Source organism: Amblyomma americanum, chromosome 1, assembly GCF_052857255.1.
Source record: "Amblyomma americanum isolate KBUSLIRL-KWMA chromosome 1, ASM5285725v1, whole genome shotgun sequence".
NCBI lineage: Eukaryota > Metazoa > Arthropoda > Arachnida > Ixodida > Ixodidae > Amblyomma > Amblyomma americanum.
In genome coordinates, this window is record NC_135497.1 from 128,901,487 (window position 1) to 128,924,043 (window position 22,557).

The following is a 22,557-nucleotide window of genomic DNA, read 5'->3' on the forward strand; positions in this document are numbered from 1 at the left end:
TTCCCTGCTGGTGGCGTCGCACGCAAGTCAAGTTTAGTGGTGCAATTTAATGCAGGTGTTGCAGCAGACACTCGGCACCCAACGTTTTAGGGATAGTTCAAGACCGAAAGAAAAAAATCAAATTACTATGTGACCACAAATAATGTTCCGATGAAAGGGCATGCTGCTTCATACAGGTAATAAAAGCATGAGGTGCTGCAACATTTTTTGAGGCTGGACTGCATGCTAAATTTGTAAATTAAGCCTTTAATTTATAGTCATACTATCATAATGCGAGTGCTACAATAAATACAAGCCGCTCTCAGTGTAGGAGAAACTTTTAAATTGATTTTCAGGTGCTAATACTCTAATCTAAAATTCAAGATAACTACCTCATTTACTGTCTGAACTGAACATGCAGTTTTGCCTGTGTGTGAAATTCAAACCCAGAAACAAGGTGCTTTTAAACACTGTCAAAGTAGGCTTTTATAGACTCTGTTAGATGACTGCTAAATGACTTATTTGCACATGGCTTCAGCTCGTGTAATTCAAGGGATTTAGTTATATTTTTACAAAGACATGAAAAAAAAAAATTTTCGTGCAGTCTGGTCGCTTTGCCATCAGAATGCAAACATTTTGACTGCATGTCCTTCACAGTTTTGTGGAATAACACAGGCCCCACACATATAGCAGAACTGAAAGGAAAAAGCATTGCAAATTGAGACTAGAGGTTTGTTGGAGCTGCACTAGAGAAGAATTTAAGCCATCACTGAAAAAGTTATGCAGAGATTTTATTTCCTTTTTAGGAAACAGTTTGTGGTAAAAACACAGAACATGAATGAGCATGACTATGTGCATATGACCAAATGAAACTTAACACACCACTTTGTTACCACAAATACTAAATAACTTGTGCGTTCAGAGGAAAGCTCATTTGAACAAACTGCATGCAAAATCTGCCTCTATATTGAAGGGACAGTCTACTGTTGGAAAAATGCATGAAAAGATTGCCATATTCTGGTACTCTTTCTCTGTTTTTACAATATAAGGACAGAACTTATGGTTTTGATAGGAATTTAATATTATATTAGAGGCAAAAAAAGACAGGCCAGAGCCGATGGTGGTGCCAGGTGTTCAAGCCTCATCGTTTTGCTGGCAGTTCGGCAGCGTCACCTACAGTGGATACACTACATTTTATGAATAGGACTGAGTGAAATATGGAGGTTTATTATTTCCTAATTTTTTTATTCTCTCGCAACTAGTCGTAATTCCATCAAAACAGTTGGGATATCTGCAGGCGATGCAATTCCATTCTCTCAACAGTGCAGTACCCCAACTTCTGGTTTTGCCTCTCAGTCTCTCTCAGCTTTTTAAATGGCAATTTTTGCTGAAAAGCAGCTTTGAATGCATGCTAAAAGGGAACACACACCCAGGGCAGATGGCAAATGATTTGCGTGCTGTTGACCTTACAAGAAAACATTTCCTGCAAGAGAATTCAAACTGCTGTCTGGTAGACTGTAAAGGTATACATTCAGATATTAAAAAGGACATGGTGAGCATTCCAGTACCTTTGGTTTTAGGGATAGTAAAAGCAAAATTAACACATCAGCAGTAAAGACGAGCAAAGAAGACTAGAGTACTGGTGGCGTAAGAATGGAATGGAGAAACTGCAGGAACCCTCACAGAAGTCGAAGTTGTATAGCTTAGAACATGAAAAATAGCCTTGAATGGGCAAAATAAAAGTAAACATTAAGGTTCAAAGCAGAAAAAAAGGAAAAAGTACAATTATAAAAAATAGCCACTGTAATTTACTAGGCAACGTAACACTTGCCACTGCCCAGGGGATGCAAATAGTTATTCATCTGTGATAGATATTGCCTAATGACTGTTTTTTAAAACCACCTCAGTGCTTTAAACTATATTTAAGAAAACCCGAGCACACCTGTTAAAGCAGCCAGACATTGCTGCGTCTATAATGTTGGGGTTTGAAGATGCCAGCTACCATGGGAAAATGATGAGGCCATGTTGAAATATTGTTTATATTGCTCGGCCAATGTTTATTTGGACAAGGAACTTTTGATTGCAAACAAAGTCAGTAAGCTGTCCCTTCAGTGACTCTATGATGACTGCTACTATGTAATAAACAGGGCTAAATGCTTGCTGTCGTATACCAAGGCTTATACTTAAAATGTCAAGAAGGAAATGCATAACTGCAGGCATTTGTTAATCCAGATGTGCTAGTGTTAAAGTAAGCAGTTGTTCATGCATTGTTTTGTTAACATATTTACTGAAAAAAAAAAAGACAAATGCAGCTAAAATAAGTTAGCCTCTTTACTGTCAACCCACCCCCTTGCTCATAAGCAAAGGACACACACTGCTGCAATTTCCGAGACTTTAGACCTGCAGCAGGCACAACTTGTTCAGTTGAGATCTTCCTTGGGCAATACAAATGGAGCGTCAAGTCCATGCTCAAAGTTCCATGGTGATGCTGCCTGCTTTGCCTTTGCGGCCTAACTGGGGAAATGTGGACTTGCCTGAAAAAGCAAAAGTGCATTTGACTTTTAACAAATTTTTCCGCAAAATTTCTTGACGGCACTAAGCAACAGCACTGCAATGGACTGCGAGCAGCATGCACCTCATTGTGGACTGACGTGCTTTGCGATTCCCTTATAAAAGGCACTGCTGATTAGTCATTATTCAATAGTCACTTTCTTACCCGGTAGCTGAGGGCCTTTAATAACATTATACTGACACCCAAGAAATGCAAATACCTTCGTAAATGCCAGGCTTTTCTTTGTCAGTGGTAGCAAGGATTTTTGCCTTCAAAGATGAACTGTTCTCTCTTCAGCACCACATGAAGTACATGAGACAGCACTGCTTATACATTTAAGACAGCTTTCAGCTCTCTCTCTCTCTTTGTTAGAACATAACTGAATGCAGTTATAACAGAGCACGCTACATTTATTTGCATCCACAAGTGTGCCTCAATGGAAACTCAAAGGCCAAAGTTTCTGTTGCGCATGTAGCAAACTACTGTGAAGTACCATTTTCAAAAATGAAAGTCGTTAGGTGAAGCATGAAACATGAATAAATAGCAAGTTATACTGCAAAAAGGCTAAGCCAAAGTAGCAGGCAGTGAGGCAGCATTGGTCTGCATAGTGCACAACAGGCATTCGTGCTGTGACCAATTCAAGATTGCAAGTGCTTTATTTAGAACAGAGAAAGTGCACAATAAAGCTGCTGCAATGGAAAGCCTGCTCCTGAGGGTTTCTTTTGATATTTTAAGCCTCTTTAAACTTTTTACAAACCTTCTGTAAAGATAAACGGGCTAGTTATGCATTTCTGAAAGTCATCATCATCAGCTCTAATACACCCACTGCAGGGCAAAGGCCTCTCCCATATCTCTCCAATTAACCCTGATGCTGAAAAAGCGTAAGATAGAGCATCCGTCTCGCTGCTAGAGGACCGGGGTTTCAATCCCGCTGCTGTGCAAATCTCTACTGGCTAAAAAATAAAAAAACCTTGGCATGTCGATGGAATTGCATAACCAGGCCTGGGGTGTGGCCCGATTTCGGTGACGAGAACTGACAATGCACTCCCTCACAACAGAATTTGGCCACCCTGGTGAAGACTTGGCCACAACTTTCTATATGACTAAGTTTTGAGAGTAGAAATAAATAGTAATATAAAAGTTATTCTGTTTGCACTCGGCAATTACCAACGGTATTCATTTAGTTCAATTCTCTCGACTTTCACAAAACCTTTGGGTTATATTGGAAGAATGAGACTCTTAGAAAATCTAAGGCAAGCACTACGCTTTAGGCATGACTAGAAATCAGAACTTTGCTTCACACACTTGGCACAAAACAACTATAGGCCATAACCGAAAGAAAACTAAAGCAATGCAAGAAATATTTTCCTGCTGCAACCACAGTTCTGAGCATACAAAACACATGAGAGCGACAAAGGAAAAATCGAACTGGCACCTTTAGCATTTTAAGGCTAACTGCTGGCACAAGTGTTTAAATGCAACACGGCAACAATGAATAACACATTCCTTTTAGTAAGTAACAGTTCTTCAAACTGCAGCTGCTGCTTAGAGTTTGATGATGTATCAAAATTACTACTCGAATTTCACCTTAACGCTGGCTAGCACTACTACATGCATGTTACATAAATAGGGCCCTTTTTTTTGGATCTGATGCACAAAGGAGGAAGTGGTAATCACAACTTGGTGAATGTGTGTAGTTTTGCTGATATAAAAATAAAAATCAGTTTTAAAGTACCTCTTGTGCTTTTAATATCGCCCCAAAGTTGTCTCTGGTCTAATTACTTAAGCCAAAATTTTCACTTCACTTTTGTGTCAGTGTGTTCGAAAAAGAGCTGTTAGTTTGGAAAAGCTTTATTTTGTTGAGATATGCCCATAAATAGTGAAATATCACAATAATCAATCAATAGGATGAAAATTCGACAGCTTAACTACATTCCCAAATGTATCGGGACCCACTTGTCTCCTGAGATAGCATTCCTCCATCGTTCATTTAAAGATAGTAGGCAGTTGAGTGACAGATCGGTTCAAAACAGGACTTAGAAAAGTCAGGTCAGAGTATTGCTAAGCTTCATGAACCAATGAAGTGTGACTTTGCTGCAATACTCCACAGCTGTCCAGGGGCCATGTTTTAATTTTTAAAAAGATAGCGTTAAGGGCACTGTGTCACAGAAAAGGCGGCATTGTTAGCATCGGTCTCATTGGTCGTGAGTGAAATATGCATGAAACATCCCCAGAGGAGCAACCTAGGGGGCAGGTGGGCCATATAGGTCATGTGACTTTGTGATGTCATCAGAACCTGCCCACCAGATTGTGAGAAAGCTGCCCACTGTGGCAAGTGGCAGTTCAATTAACGATTGGTAGCAAAAGGCTGCTTGGGAAGAGGAACCTGGTTCTCACAAGCCTCACCAGTGGCAGTCTCTACCACTGAAGGCAGTGGCACATTGGTTAACTGTTGCACCACTGCGCTAGAAGTGGTATGAGGACTCCCAGGGATCTATGAATGCAATGTAGGGAATGACCAATTCCAGTGCATATATGCGCATTAACCCAATAAGTTGGCCTGTATCGACAAGGTACCACATCCTAATCACAAAGAGACCACTCTCACCAAAAACGAAGCTTTTATAAGCTAGAAATGACCAAGAAATGAAGTACTGGTGTCGCCATCCCCAGCTGATTTCATAAGTAAAATGCATACATCGACACCAATTTCTGGGCGTGGATCCCAGAGACCACGTACACCGCCATTCACTCCAAAATCGTGGCAACCTGTCCTTTCCAGTAAGAATGTCACGAGTTTGAATCAACTGACAGGAAAATTTTTAAATCCAATTTCCTCACCGATGAATGTGTCTTCTGCTGCCGAACATATACCAACAGAGCCAGAGAATCAATATTTACCGAGAACAATATTGAATGCGGCAATTAACAATTGGTGGCTCTTGCTGGTGCTGGAGAAGAAGAGAAAGTAGCAGTGCACCATGCCTGCTGCATCACGACATTTGTAAGCAGCGTGCATGCTGTGCTAGCTCTCTTGCTTCTTGCCCAGGGATAGCTACAGCAATTAAGTGAAGTACTAAACTATTAGGCAAGGCACCATTACAATGCTATATAAGGTTGGAGACCAGTTATTTTAAACTTAGGCTCCACCTGTAAGTGTCACCTATGCAGAGCAAGCAACATGTGCTCGTGTACTCTGTGTAAGCATTTGATGGCCTGTACCAAGGGCAGCTGCTCTAAACACATGTTCACTGAAAGTTTACCAAAACTACAATTTTCAGTCGAGAAGTTGGTGCAGCTGAACAGTATTAATAAAACACTGCTGCGCAGGCAGCCCCAATACCTGTTTACTTCTGCATGTTAAAAAACTGGACAAGTTTGAAACCAATAAGATGTACTGCATATCTGTGTGCTGCTTAATCTGAACACCCAGTTTGCTCATTGACTTCAAATCTGCATTGATCTGTACCTCACGCCATCGCAATACAGAGGCTAGAAGGTATTCTCTTTGTCATGAACAGCCGCCACACTGAAAGTTGTTTGCATGATGCACCTAGGTGGCACTGTGACCCGCTGGTGAACTGTTTTCCAGCCCAGCTAACATAGGTAGGATCTAGAGCCAGAGCTGGCAAACATGCGAAGTAGTCGTACCATGCAGATGATACTTCGTGGTCTGCTTTTCGTACATTTAGTTTTACCTCGTTATGCTAGCGAAAGCAACTATGTAAGCCCACAGTACGTGTGACCATGGCAACGAAGAAATGAAAGACATACTTTGTGTTCCTTTGCAAAAGTGGCCACAAATCCTCAAAATCTCATTTATCTCTGCACCAGTTGATCCTGCTCGCTTGATAAAGAAGCTAATAACAGCCCTTTTTCAACTGTCTAATGGGCACAATGAAAAAAATGGTAGGGCTTTAACGTAATTAAACCGAGTAGATGTGCGGAAGAATATATTTAGCCTGATTGGCTCAAGGTTTTGCTTTGCTGATTCGTCGGCATGTCTGCCAACGATATTAGACACAGGTTCGAGGTTAAGCTGATCTGATCTGTTCACTCCGGAGTTGGAAGTTGATTAAGACGATGTGGCCAGCAAAGCTTATCTGCTTGCACTGCCACGGGCTGAAATCTCAGTTCCGGATCCGTTTGTCCGTCCATCTATTCAAGGTCAAGGCTTCAACGGTGAACTGGCTTTTGCAGCTGCATGAAGTAGAGCTTTCGCTCATAACAGCACTAATAAATGAGCCGCCGGATGAAAGAAACATTACACATTACACAGTTGCGCTTACCAAGCATGGGAGCTTGCTGGAGCAACACTCTGTACTAATAAAAAAACTAGCAGCCTGGCCATCTTTTACATAGCTGCCTGTGTTGACTATAAATTTCTCAATAGGCTTCCATGTTGCAAGTACGTATATTCTGCTTGAACATTCTCCCCTTGCAGTTGAGCTCAAATGAAAGTGCATCATAGACGAGGTAGTTCATCCTCAATGGCATAGTCTACCCATCAAAGTCAATTCAAGAGCTTCTTACATATCTTCAAATCATTGGCCGCAACAAGGTTCTTCAAAAAAACTGACTGGACATTTGCCCTGTGGTAATGCTAATTGTAGCGACAGCTAGGATACTGCAAAGTGCCAATGCCAGTTGAAATGCTTAGTAACTCTATAGGAGTGCAGTATGTCTGCTGCATTTATGCTGCTACATTCGCATAATAAGTGCCATGGGTAAACTCTAGTGAATGTCTCATGACATCATGCACACAGCGTTACACTAATGGGAAACATAGCCTGAAAAGCTGTCGATGTAGAAGTCTGATTGACTTTTCGCAAATTCTTCAGAAAAATCAGCTTCAGGAAGTGGCTTAGTAAACATGGGCATCAGTCCCTCATCAATCATAAGTATTATGTCCTAACTAATGAAAACTACCAAAGGAAAGGCACAAAGCTACTTAAAATCAGGCAATGCCACTATTACATACAGCAGCGTCGTGTAAAAAAAGTCACTGTAGATGTGTCATTGCAGCCATGACGCATTTTGTAAAAAGGGATGCACTTTGTGATTACGTATTTCTGCCTTTTTATCACTGCCTGTTTGCCTGTACCCTTTGAATTTATGCTTGGTAGACAGTGCTTTCGAAGCAGAACTCTTTAATCTGCACTGCTACATGCAAATAATTCCATGTCAAACTGGTGAAGCTGAACATTTTCAAAAGTTTTGGGTATGCTCCTACATTTCATGCATTAGCAAAACAAGAAAAGTGTAGAGCAGAAAGAACTGTTCGTACAGGGGCTGGCATGCCTACAGAATGCCAGTGGGCTTTGCCGCCATCTATCCAGACAGTGAAAAATATTCCAGCCCCATTGGTCTGTTCATGACAATATGAAAACCTTTCTAGCCTCTACAGTCATGCCATAGATTTTTCAAGACTGTGTGCACTGGTGTGCCAAATGCCTGAAATTCTGCAGGTGCATTTAGAAAGCACTGAGTGCTCCACTACAAAAGTGCACAAAAAATATAGACCATAGCAACACACTTGTCCATGTTCATGCAATTCCTAATGGCAGCAACTCTGCAATGTGGTTGCTTCTGCTTGATTTGTGTTACTAATTACTTATGGCTGGCAAATACAGCACAAACAACATATGTTCCATCAGTGTTAACTCAAAAAGAGAACAGAAAAATGTTACTGCAAAACAAAAACATTAACTGCTTGAAGATGTGTTGGGCCTATTAACAAGTGAAAATCAAGGGAACCAATAGTCAGTCTGTGTCAAGTAAAATCTTGTTTTGCTGCTCCCTTTTCTAATGCCTTGACTGCATTTCATTTGATGCTAACATACATGTATAGCCCTTCTGTAAACAGCACATGCAATTTCACAGTGACAAATGGGGGCGGAATTATGGGGGGGGAGTCTTCCCAAAATAAGCAATAAAATTTTACATAAGAAAACCATGCTGAACGCTATTTTTTTAATGAAAAAAGTCAAAGAAACACGTGGTTTAAATAGGACCACCTCCCATAACTACTCCCGCCAAGACTGACGCATAAATCCGCCCCTAGTGGCAAAAGCACATGATAGTGGCAGGCATTTTCCAATAATTTATGCATGAATTGAATGCACAACTGTGCATTCATGTCCAAATGTACTCTGGTTACATACTACAGGACCTCTGAACAGATATGGACACTCTAAAAGGCCATGTAGTCGGCGGAAAACACAGCCCTGAATCATCGTCATGGTAAAATGGCAATGCTCGGGGAACGGATTTCAGAGGGAGGGAGGAGGGAAGCGGAGGAGGCGGTCGCTCCCTCCTTAGCCGGAAATATCACATGGAAAAACTATGTTGAACCCCATTTTTCCAAAGAAAAAAGTGTTAGAAATACATGGTTCAAATAGGAGGACCTCCACCACCAACCGCCCCCTCCAAGAGTGGTCCATAAATATTCCCCTGCAATGCTCCGACCATGGCTGAGAACCAGCAAAATAAAAAGACCAGTCATGCTCTTAGGGTGGGGAGCAAACCTCTTTGATTGCTACCGGATACATCATAGGTGCTTCCATGGCATCACACCTTAAGCATCCTGTTTAACATGTCTTTAGAAGGGAATCATAAATGCACACAATTAATGTGAAATTATAAACGTTTTCAGAGACCACAGTAGCCTTGAAAATAATGCATCCATGATGATGATAATGATTACGTATTTTAACGGTGCAAGAGCAGCTCTGGCCAAAGAGCACCCTGGCACAAAGTATTTCTGTGTACTCAAGGTGGGCTCAAAGACCCATTTTCCAAGCATTTCACCCCAGGGAAGCCGAGCACCAGGCCAGGCGAAAGTGTGTACTCAATTAAAACCAAAATAATACATGAAAAACAAAAATGTAAAAGATAGTAATGAGAAACAAGCTTCTGAATGCTACTTTGCATGCAATATAATGTATAAGATTTTTTAAACTTTCGGCATCTTTTCTTGTACCAGAAGCATGAAGCTGTGGCAACTGCAACCTTATTAAACCTATTAGTATTTATAATTTTTCTTCTGTGTAGGAAGTGTGTACAGAATGAAATGTTAAATATGTATAGACACCAATTTTCCTTGTTTGTGTGCTTTATTGCTTGTAACGATGCACAAGGCATTGCTAAGCATGGATCACAAGTGTTATTTGCCTGTGACCACTAAATTTATAATTGAATTTTTTCTCTCAGCTGTTTCGATTTCAACAGCCGAATGATGGCTGTGATGTCAGAGTTCAGTATAGGTCATGTGAGGCATGAAAAAAGTAGAATATAATCGTTGCTATATCGTTTTACTTCACTACAATGCTAAAGCTAGCCTGCCTTAAGAGCTGGAATGACAATTAATGAAGAAACAACAACTATATTGCAGATTTTTCTTGCCTAATGTGACCTATATTGAACTTTAATGTCATAGTCATCATTATGCTATTGAAACCAAAGCCGGAAAGGCCCGGGAGAAGAAATTCAATTATACAGGGTGTTCCATATTTATCTGTCTGGGTTGTAAAAAATTCTCCTGTGCAAATTACTTTCCTGTTTGGGCTCAAGCACGGACAGTAGGGCAGCTTATGATAGTTTCCATTTCTCAATAAATACTTTAAACATCGGAACTTGCCTGAATTGTCTGGAATCAGCGAAAGAATGCAGTCGTCTGCGCGGAGAATTTTCGTTTAGATGAGCAGAGCAGCAGATTTGACTGGCTGCGCCATCTGGGGTACTGCGAGACCTACCCCAGCTCCAAGCAGGGATATTGGTTGCCTCACAGTTCGCCAGATGGCGCAGCCTCTCAAATCTGCTATCCCGCTCGCCACGATGAAAATTCTGCGCGCAAACAACTCCAGTTTTTCACCGATTCCGGGCAGTCTGGGCAAGTTCCGATGTCAAGTTATTTATCGAAAAACACAGACTATTATAAGCTAGCCTGCGGCCTGTGCTTGAGCAGAAATAGACCAGTGCTTTGCGCAGCAGAATTTTTTACAACCCGGACAGATAAATATGGAACACCCTGTATATAAGTTAGAGGAGGTTGCTGAATAACACGTGGTGATTAATGTATACCAATGTCTTACGGACCCTTACTAAGGAGAAAACAGCAACAAAAATTTGGTACCTATACTCTTTTAAAGCATAGTAAATTGGTGGGCTTCCATTAGTGGGCTTCTTTTTTAATGCTATTTTAGAAACAACTGGACACACTGTCCTAAGGTTGCACAAAAAGTTATTTTCACACCTAGCCTTTTTAATGCATGCTCTAAAAGAGTAAGCTTGCTCAATCACTACCCTCTACTTACTTGGAGGAGGGTTGATTTTTGAGACCAGGTAAATAAATGGTTCAATCAGAGATTTCCTATCAAATGCTGACACTTCAGCAAAGCGCACTGTAATAAAAGGAATACTGACATCAGCACTTGCATGATAAAGGTAAAATTGAGGTTTACTGAAACTCGCTGTACACCAAATTTTTGGTTCTTGTGCAATCTCGTGGCAGAAAATGAAGACATCAAACTGCAATTTCAATGGCACATGACAGTATTTGATACTGTACCATGCTGAAAGCAAAACAATGGTCTTTAAGTTGCTGTAGTTAGGACAAACAATGCTCATTTCTACTCATCGGCTGAACTGGAAGTACATATTTCCATGGTTGAACCGTTACAAAAGCAGTTTTTAGGAGAAAAGGCTTTCCTTAATCATTTTACATGCTAAGGCCAGAAGAGCAGCTATGAAGTGCACAGCAGTGCAAGGCTCTAGATCAATTTTGACCACCTGAGGTTCTTCAACGTTCAGAGAAATTTCAATACACAAGCATTTTAAGCATTTCCACATTTCCGCCCCCATTGAAATGTGGCTGCTGTGGCTGGTTTTGAACCCACGCCTTCACTCTCAGTAGCAGAATGTTGTAGCCACTGAGTCAATGTGATGAGTACTTATTCTTAGATGGCAGTATTAGTGTGGTACAAAATTTTTATGAAACTTTTCTGTGGTTGACCTCTCGCATCATTCATATAGGGGTCACATAAAATCTTAGGCTTTATACAGCAAAACAATGATCAGTATGGCATGGCATGTAGAGTTGAACATCCTGAAGCAACACACGGGCTATGAGGAACGCTGTAATGGGGAGCTCCAGATTAATTTAGACCACCTGAGGCTTCTTAATGTGCGTTGACATCACACAGCACACAGGCATTTTTGCATTTCGCCGGCAATGAAATGTGTCTGCCACAGCCAGGATTCGACGCTGCGACTTGGGGGTCAGCAGCCGAACATTACAGTCACTGAACCCCCGCAATGGGCACAAAAATAAAAAAAATGTGTACTGAAATTGCAGTGTAACTATAAACTTTAGGTTCTGCTAATGTTCATATAAACTGGGCAATACAATCTATAAAAAAACCAGACTGAATATGCCAACATTGGCAAATGCATCAGGATTAATTATACAGTTGTGGTTTGTTAACCTAACCCCTATTAATTTGGACGACTTGAATTATGAACAGATTTTCTACGGACCTAACTTCTTAACGTATTTATGCCTCACTAATATGGACATTCGCTGCCTGGACAATGGACAAGGTTAAAATTCACACAGCCTATTGGGGCTCAAGTATTTTTGTTGCGTTAATATGGACAACGATGCAAACAAAACTGCGACTGCCCCAACCAGATTTTTCGTTTCCTGCATTTCAAGTGCAGGGCACGAGTGGAATGCAGTGGGGAAGTGCAAATGCTTGAGTGATGGCTTTTTTTCCTTTGGGTTTCAAGCTTTACAATTTCAAGGTGCCCACTCATGTGCCTTGCCATTTGCCAAATTGCATGAATAGTTGTGAAGAAAACCCTCTATGCAGCCTGTGCTACGTTGAAAGCCGTATTCAGCGGCTGTCTGCCAATAGAATACGTACATGTACTACCGAGTCGTGGGATGTGAACAGTTGCTATAGGAGATATGTTAGCGCGGCATTGGATGTTACAATGATGATGATTATGGATTTTTATGGCGCAAGGGCATCTATGACCAAAGAGTGCCATGGCACGAGATATTTTTCGATTACTCAAGGTGGGGTCAAAGACCCATTTTCCAAGCATTTCAGCCCTTACTAGCTGAGCACCAGGCGAGGGGAAAGCTTGCACCCATTGTATCACCGGTGGGTACCCGGCGGCACTGGGGATCGAAACTGTATCATAGAACACTAGACAAAACTGCACCATATTATTTTAAAGATAATGGTGGCTAGGATAACACGCTTGAAGCTCCTAAGATTTTGTTTTAATTTCCACTGCATTGCCCGCCACTATGCACACAGCAGACCTAGTTGGACCATAAATTTTTTCCTGATCATTTTTTTTTCTCTTTATGATTCATTATGATGAACGACTTACTTTATAGAGCTTTTCGTGGGAACCAAAGCATCCACATTAAGGAGGCACAACTATAATTACAAGTTATGATTTAATACCCCCCCCCAAAAAAAAAACTCTTTTGCAAAGTCAACCACATCTACTGTCACAATTTTTACTTTTTGATTAGTCATATAGAACGAAAAGACGAACATTCTTTCAGTGCTGACCGTGGTGCGCATTTGTTGTGTTGGGTTTTAGGGTGCATGAAAGGGTTGAAGTTTTCAGTTTTTATTTTTGGAAATTTTGTGAACATTTTTTCGGTGTTTACTTTGGAACAGTTTCTCTTTTCAGCAAATATTTTTTTCAATTTATGAATTACTGTTCTTTTTTTTCGGTACTATAAAGTTCCATTCCTGTATGGCCCAAAGTCACTTGAGCTTATGTTCACTTTTTTGTCAGTGTGAGCAGTTGATTTACCACTAATTTTTGCCAAAACGGTCATACTAAGATGTGTGCTTGTAGAAAACAGAGCTATCGCCATTAAAAAAGGGAAGGTAAATAATGAAGCTATCAGACAAAAAATGACAAAATTTCTGCCTAAATTCTATAAACGTGTGAAAGCAGAATTGCATGAACATTGGCTTGTCTTGTTACTTTATTATTGGCTTTCTAATGCTGGCTTATCATGCTGTTTTTCATGTCGCAAATGGTAGGGTTTTAACATAGTTAAGCCAAGTATGGCGAGCAAAAGCAACTGGGGCAACACTGCCTCAAAGGCAACCACATGAAAAGACGTGGCACAAGCAGCGGGCGTCCATTGCCTCTGCGTGGTTGCTTGCGTGATTCTGACGCCAATGGCTCTCACGCATTGGGAGCGGGGACAGTGGGGCACGCTGGCACCACGGCATGGGCAGCAGTATCGGCCAAGCGTGGGAGCGCTAGGAGTGTAAACGATGTTGTGGGATGGCGGCACTGTCGGCAATGATTGCACAAACCCATAAAAATCGCAAGATCTTGCTCAGGTTTTACCCATCGGAATAGTTCTCTCACACTAAAAACGCAAGTAGAAGTGCTACTGAACAGTCACAGTAGCCAGGACATGACGGTTTTTTGTGACGTTAATGCATCACATCGTGTCACTGTTCTTAGATGCAGTGCCAAAACACAATTAACCAATTAATTGCCCTTGGTTGGTGACAACAACAAAAAAGAAGCTTTTCACTAGAAAACAGTGAGGATGTGGAGCCTCCCAGTCTGTACAGGGCAACTAATTGCCCTTGGTTGGTGACAACAACAACAAAAAAGAAGCTTTTCACTAGAAAACAGTGAGGATGTGGAGCCTCCCAGCCTGTACAGGGCAACTAATTGCCCTTGGTTGGTGACAACAACAAAAAAGAAGCTTTTCACTAGAAAACAATGAGGATGTGGAGCCTCCCAGTCTGTACAGGGCAACTAATTGCCCTTGATTCGTGACAACAACAACAAAAAAGAAGCTTTTCACTAGAAAACAGTGAGGATGTGGAGCCTCCCAGTCTGTACAGGGCAACTAATTGCCCTTGATTCGTGACAACAACAACAAAAAAGAAGCTTTTCACTAGAAAACAGTGAGGATGTGGAGCCTCCCAGTCTGTACAAGCAAGTAAAGTAGTGGACAAATGCCACAAAATGAACAACTGCACTAACCCAATGATACCATCGTCCCCCACGCTCCTGGCTTCCTCACACTGTTTACTTTTTTTTTTTGAGTGTAACTCTGGCTCCCGACCTCTCTCCTAAGAGACAGGAAGAGAGCAGAGTGGGTCAGGGAAAAAACACAGGTCCATGACATTCTAGTTGAAATCGAAAAGAAAAGGGCATGGGTAGTGAACATCGTGTGAAAGCAAGATAACCAATGGTTGTTAAGGGTAACAGAGTGGTTTCCAAGAGAAGGCAAGTGAAGCAGAGGGCGGCAGAAAGTCAGGTGGGCGGATGAGAACACGGAAGTTTGCAGGAACAAGGCAACCACAGCTGCTCCAGGTCAAAGATAATTGGAGTGGTATTGGAGAGGCCTTTGTCCTGCAGTGAGTGTAGTCAGGATAATGATTATGGTGATAATGATGATGAACTTTTACTCAACAGCCAGCGAGCGATGCCATGGATGTCATGAATACTGACCTTCTTCGGTTAAGGACGAATTTCAAAAATTGAATTCAGCTTACTTTTACCGTTTTTTTTTTGTTGCAGTTTAAACAAAGTTCAACCTGTATGCATGCCAATGCTTACAATATTGCTACCACATATGCTTTTCTTTAACATTCAACCTGTAGGGCTGTTATGTACAGCTGTCTGCATGGCTATAAGCTAATCAAGCTGCTTATATTATCACACAAGCTGGAAACATGACCTCGTGATGTATCTTCAGGGGAAAGCAGTGAGTAATCTTTCTAAAAAAAAGAACACAAGTGCAGGACATGGCAATTATGCTTTCATGAGCAAAAAAAAGAAACACACCGGAAATTCCTCATACACTCACTTTATGCTGGATTATCTGGAAAAGAGAAAGATCCTCAGACAATTGCTCTGACTTTGAATGTAACAATTTGACTTTTCCATGTTCTCATAAAAAAAGTGTGTGTGAAAGCTCACACAATTTAAAACAATACCAGCTGCAAGAGAGGTCAGAGCAGTTTTTAATGCAGTACATTACATTCTATTATGGTTAAATAACCATGCACTTACTTGCACGACAGTACACTTTGAAAGACCTGTCTGCTCCACACAACAGGAGGTGAAAATCACTGCATCAAAGTTTGTGCTTGTTCAATTGATAACAGGCAAAACTTTTGCATATGAATGGCTTTGTTAGAAGCTGAATACCTGCCCTAGTGACACTGTCACAGGGTGAAAAAACTTAAATGCACAAAACACGAACAAGAGATCCACTCCTGCTTTTCCAAGTCAAGAAGGGCCTGCAATTACCAAAGGCAGTGGCCAGCTGACGGCAACGAGGCTCTCCTGACAGCCATGGTTGTTCTCCTCCTTCAGCGTGTGCTGGTACCCGCTAGCACGTGCTAGCTAGCTCTTATTCTTCCGAACCCTAGTGTAAGTGGTGGTGCTACAAGTACTTTTCACAGCGTGTAAGCATATGGGAAGCATGCGACAGACGCCAATTCTCCACTAATTTCTAGAACATTCTGCCTCAATAAAAGACACACTTTTAAAGCATTCTTTCAAACAAACCTTCCCTCAACATCTTCATCAGTAGGTTCCGCACAGGCCATCACAGCACTGGTATACAATGCATAGTGTGGTGTGAACACAACCTTCCATTTTGCTAGCTCTTTCTATTTATGCAGGTTTTAATGTGAAATATTCCGATAGGTAAACCCCAAGCAAGACCTTGCGATGTTTGTGGGTTTGTGCCAAGTGAAATAAATAAAAAAAATCAAATAAATATCCGCGACTGGGATTAGAACCCGTGGTGGCGTGAATAGATCAGCTTCACTAGCCACTGCGCGAGATCTCAAAGCGCACAGCGCAAGAGCACTAGCCTATCGCCACAGCTAAGCACGCCTCGTGTTACACTGCAACACTCTCTCACGCTATGCATTGCACATCGTCTTCTTCAACTAATACTGCTATCAAACTAATATTTTCATTCTGAGCTATGCGGCAGCAGTGACAGAGAGATGTGCGCTGCATGCATTGGCGTGGACAACGCTGTGGCAGTAACACGGCACTAGAGCAACATGTGTTGGCGTTGACAACACTGCTGCAGAAACGCGGTACTGGAGCATAGGCTGCCCGCGTACTTTGGGTAAATCGGCATTGACGATGAAAAGTTGAAGACGCTCATAACTGGCTCCCTGGGTCAGTAGACACCTGCACAATACTTTGTGCTTAGCAATACTAGACCGCCAGGCATTTTTTTCATTCGATCCTTCCTTTGTAACTTTACCAACAAAGCACCAGAGATGAAAAAGCTTTAATGCAAGCACTTCTTCACAACAACACCTTTGGCTGTCTGTGCTGCAACATGTGACAGCTTTGTGAAAGATCAGAGACTGCTTATATGCACGGCTTACCAGAAATTTTAAGTAATTTTTCCATTTTAAACATAAAATCTTTTACTGAATCATTGGAAGAAATTAGGCTTTCTTGATAGTCATAAGACTGGGCCTTTTTTTTTTTTGGTGCAGCCATCTTGTTAATCTGTTCAAAACCCAAAATGGGCATGCATGAAACAAGTTTTGCAATGGACCATGACATAATTCATATTTCAAAAATCTGCTAATTTAAAATCTGAGAATGGAACTGGTGACAAAATAATTAAGAAAAGCAGCCAGGAAAGAAAGAGTGGGGAAAAGAACAAGAAAGGCAAGTGCAAATTTCTCCCAATTTTGTTACATCAGAATTACCCATTACAGGAAGCAGAAATCACAGTGGTGTGTTGCATAGACAGACAGGACTTACGTAAGGGGGTATGCTATGCTGAAAAGTCAGCTTTTGAACTGCTGTATCGATCTTAACAAAAATTTCAGGGATGATGTAGCTTCTCGTCACAAGACTATATACTACATTTTATTACCATAGCACAAACACATAAAAACTTATAGCTGTCATATAGAGCAATTAGGTACGTATGTCAGTGTAGGTATTAATTAAAAAATAATGAAGATATACTTTTTTTTATTTTGAGGTGGTTTATAATGCAGGATAAGGCCAGTCACATGTTTTTTTTTTGTGTTGTTTCTGCAAAAATCTCACCTTAAAAATGAAGTTTACTTTTGTTGTTATTATATGTCAGACATCTGACAACTTTTTGTGTTCAAAAATATTTAGGCATCTAAAAAGTACCTCATCTTGTTCCTGACAAAGTTTCAATTTAGAAACCGCCTCGAAAGCAGCTTTTCACAATCTAATGGTTTTGTTTTCCTAAAAAGTGCAAACTGAGAAATATAGGTTGAATGATTTCAGTACATGCTATATAATTTTATGGCCAAAAACAATTAATCAAAGTGTCCTGCTGCATAAGTAGGGCCCTACTTTGTGGCAACTGTTTGAAGTTTTTTTTTTTCAGCTTTAGAGCTGTGCAGCGCCCTTGCCTGCACTTGTGAAATACTTTTCTTGGTTCTTGGTTGGGTCCAAAAATAAACAATAAGCAGCATCGAACAGAGCCAAAATGAGGTCTGGCTTAGCGAGATCCAAATGGCGCTAAAACAGTGCTGGAAGGTCTTGTGCTGCGTTTTTGCCAATTCAAGCCTCTGTGTGGTTTTGCAACCAATCTGCAGTTGCGACAGCCAAAAATATGTTATCTTTTTTAGTTTTTATTTAGTGGTCTGGTGTACCTTCAGTAGTAGGTCTCCCATGACTAGAAGGCGTGAAAAACAAACTTTCTAACGTGATCTTTCACTCCGCGTTCAGTTTCTTGCCTGCTCTGCAGTTGCGTCTTGAAAAAAAGTGTTCATAGGCGCTTTCAACAGCGAACGAACACCACCGTCAGGTGAAAAGGATTCATTTTCTTCTTTTCTACTGCGCAGATAACAATTAAACTTGGCGAGCAGTTTCTTTTTTAAATGAGAAATCCAAAACAACACAAATTTACAAACACATTTTTTTGATGAAAATCGTCATTTTAGCCCCCCCTTGGTTAAAAAAAACAAGCACTCGACATCAGCCTAACCACCTAGCATCCTAGACACAGGGCTAAGCCATGCCAAATAAGGTACACATGAGCTCGGCCCTCTGTGTTGGACTTATGGTGTTGCTGCAATATGCCAAATGCCTTTACACTGAATACACCCCAGATGCTTGCTAGTTTCCTTGCTTTGGACACAGTGCTTAAGACTTTCACCCCACCAGTCCGAGGACCTCATACCACAGCACAGACTATTTTTTATAGTGCGCACAAGAAGAAGCCAAACAGAACAGTGATGCGCACAAACTACAGGAGTGAACCACATGGTAATTTGAGCAAATGGCACTTACTTTCAGCTGAAAAAAAAAAAAAAACCACTTGTAAGTTTTGGGTTTGTTTTTACAAGACATTATGTTACGCCAGATGATACCACTAAAAACACTTGTGCTCTACTGTGAATCCTTACAGGTTATGCTATGAGGGGAATGAATGTAGCTCTTGCCCACCTGAACTCAATCCCCTCATCAATGCATAATGCACAGGCAGGGGCAACAGAAAAAGCGCGGCATGGGGCTGCTCTTATCAGGTGAGAATTGTGATGTTTAACCCTTTCAGCCCTAAATTTTTCTGCACAATTTTGGAATTTTTTATGCCATCTGAACAAAAAATATAAAGATATCACACGCATGTGCAAGTACTGAATAATGGGATAATGTCTTCATGTAGTGACGCCAGGGCCCAGTGGTTGCAAAGGCATGAACTCCGCACGTGACATGATCCTTTATCCATGCCTGTCAGTGCACGAATATTTTCATGCAACAAAAATGACCTCTTGACTAGCCAAAGCATAACTGAACATAAGGGCAGCAATTAGCGTGCATGAAAATCCTTGAAACAGCTTTTTCTTTTCCAGTTTCTGAAGCACAAATCTGTATTTCATTGCTACAAACGGTCCTGGGTGTCTCAGTACAACCTTGTAGCTTGCACCTTTCCTGCTCCTTGGCTGCAAATAGCCAGAGGCTGATCTGGAGGCACCAAACACCCTTGAGCGTTGAATGCCTAGAAAAAACCTTAATCTTTCCATGGGAAGCATGGCTGCCTTTTGCCGCAACTATGTTGGAAAGCATAGGAGTGCACAGGTCTCTCCATAAGGGGGGGGAGGGGGGGGGGGGGGGGCGAGCAATGTCCATGGTAGCATCCGTTCATGTCTACTGAGTAGTAGGAACACAGGCGTGCACAGAGTAAGGGCAAGGGGGGCAGTGACTCCCTCCGATGGCATGAAGAAGGGGGGTGCAGATTTTGTCCTCTCTTGTTCCCTGCTACCCAGAAGACTTGAAGAGTGGACACTACCATGAACGTCGGCTCTCACTTGCAGAGAGACCCATGCACACCCATGACAGGGAACAACATGGTACAAAATTTGAACCCCCCCGTCTCCAAGCCTATTAGGGGGACCACTGTCCCCCCACCCCCTTTCTGCACATGCCTATAGGCGGCAGATACTGCTAACTGTTGATAATGTGTCTAGTATAGTCGTGCTGAATATGAGCAAGCCCAGCTTATGACATTTCCTTCTTCTACTACTTCTACCCTGGTCTGGTTCTACCAGGCAGTAGGCGACTATGGCACAAGCTCCAGAAATAGCAGTGGGGAGTTTGTAGCACAGTTCGCATGGGGAAATAATTAACAGATCATGAATATCTTCTTCCGCAAACTAGAGAACAGGAAATGGACGTGGAAGAGTCCCAATGGCGAGACTAAAAACGAAACAAACTTCATACTATGCGCTCACCCTGGCATCGTGCAACATGTGGAGGCCCTCGTAACGTGCGTTGTAACGACCACAGAATGGTAAGGTTTCGAATTAGCCTAGACATGAAGAGGGAATGGAAGAAACTAGTGAGGTGGAAGCCCACCAACGAGCTAGCGGTAAGAGGGAAAGTAGAGGAATTCAGTATCTCGTTGCAGAACAGATATTCGGCTTTAACTGAGAAAGACAACCTTAATGTTCAAGCAATGAACGATAACCTCACAACTATCATTACAGAGTGTACAACAGAGGTAGGTGGTAGGCTGGTTCAACAGGATACAGGTAAGCTCTCTCAGGAGATGAAAGATCTGATTAAGAAATGCCAAAACATGAAATCACCAAATCCCACATAAAGAATAAAACTGGCAACATTATCAAAGTTAACCAATAAGAGCAAGTTAACTGACATAAGGAAGTTTAATATAGATAGAATCGAGCATGCTCTAAAAAATTGGATGTAGCCTAAAACCAGTGAACAGGAAACCAGGCACAGGCAAAAATCAGATGTATGCATTAAGCGACAAAGAGGGCAATGTCATTAGCAATAGGGATAAGATAGTTAAAGCAGCCAAAGAGTTCTACACAAATCTATACAATAGCCAATGTAATCCGGACATTAATGAGAGAGGCAGTAGTGCACAGCAATGGGACATCCCTCCAGTAATGAAAGAAGAAGTTGAGAAAGTTTTAAGAGCATTGCAAAGGGGAAAAGCAGCTGGTGAGGATCAGGTAACTGTAGATCTGTTGAAGGACGGAGGGGAGATTGTGCTAGAAAAACTAGACGCCCTGTATATGCAATGTCTTATGAGCTCGAGCATACCAGAAGCTTGTAAGAACGCTGACATAATTTTATAATCCATAAGAAAAGACACGTGAAGGATTTGAAGAATTACAGACTGAACAGTTTACTCTCCGCTGTCTATAAGGTATTTACTAATAGAGTCAGGACAACCTTAGACTGCAATCAACCAAATTATCAGGCAGGCTTTCGTAAAGGACACTAAACAAGAGACCATATTCATACTATCCAACAGGTGACAGAGAAATGTGCAGATTATGACCAACTCCTGTATACAGCCTTCATAGATTATGAAAAAGTATTTGACTCAGTCAAAACCTCAGCTGTCATGCAGGCATTGCAGAATCGGGGCGTAGAAGAGCCTTATGTAAAAATACTGGAAGATATAACGGCTGCACAGCTACTATAGTCCTCCACAAAGTCAGCAATAAAATTCCAATAAGGAAGGATGTCAGGCAGGGAGACACAATTTTTCCAATGCCATTCACCGCCTGTTTACAGGATGTATTCAGAGGACTGGATTGGGAACAGAGGCCTGGATTGGGAAGAGTTAATAGAAAACACCTTAGTAATCTGCAATTCATTGATGACACGCCTTGCTAAGTCACTCAGGAGATGAACTGCAAAGCATGATCAATGAGTTAGACAGGCAAAGCAGAACGGTGGGTCTAAAAATTAATATGCAAAAAAGCAAAGTAATGTTCAACAGTCTCAGAAGGGAACAGCAGTTTAGAATTAGTAGCAAGGTGCTGGAAGTGGTAAGGGAATACGTCTACTTAGGGGAGGTAAGAAGGCAAGAGTATAAGAAGTCACAACCAGTGGGTGTTGTCACGAGAACCACCCGGAGGGTAGTTACTCTGGGAGAAGGAAGATTACCAGAACGTATATGGCAAGAGTGTAAGAAGGCTCGACCAGTGAGTGGTTACCATGAGAATTACCCGGAAAGTAGTTATCCTGGAAAGAGAAGAAGGGTTACCATGAAAGGATGAGGTTATGGTGAGAATGCCAATCTTCCGGGCTAGTTGGTGCGATTCCGTTTCAGAGGGCCAGCATGAACACAAGGATGTGGGAGACACATAACACATCACTGACTACCAAATTGAATGAAAGAAGCAAAGTTGTCAGTCAGCGATATGTTATGTGTCTCCCTTGTCCCAACGTTCACGCTGACCCTCTCAAATGGTATGATGAGAGCATAGGAAAGCATAACCGGAAGGTGGTACCATGGGAACCGCCTGGGAGGTGATTGCCATGGAAGGAGGAGCATGCGTCAAGAGTGGAGGAATCGGTAAGTGGAGGATGGTTAATGTGGAAGGAGGAGGATACGGCTAGAGCATAGGAAAGCTTAACCAGAGGGTGGTCACCATGGAAGGGGGAAGGTATGGCGAGCGCATAAGGCACAAGTGGAAAGTGGTTGCTATGGGAACCACCCTGAC

At 41.7% G+C, this 22,557-nt stretch overlaps 1 protein-coding gene across 5 annotated transcripts in view; it reads right to left on the bottom strand.

The window, feature by feature from the left end:
• Positions 1-749: 749 nt before the first annotated feature.
• Positions 750-22,557, bottom strand: part of kappaB-Ras (NFKB inhibitor interacting Ras like 1) — a 61,756-nt gene continuing 39,948 nt past the window's right edge. For 4 of the 5 annotated variants that reach the window (XM_077646879.1, XM_077646878.1, XM_077646877.1 and 1 more), the window contains 2 exons: positions 10,846-10,932; positions 750-2,513 (listed from right to left, as the gene is read on the bottom strand). In XM_077646879.1, the coding sequence (XP_077503005.1) occupies positions 2,449-2,513; positions 10,846-10,932 (152 nt within the window). In that variant the 3' untranslated portion in view covers positions 750-2,448. The remainder of the gene's footprint in view (positions 2,514-10,845; positions 10,933-22,557) is intronic. The other variant, XM_077646880.1, reaches the window with a different exon arrangement.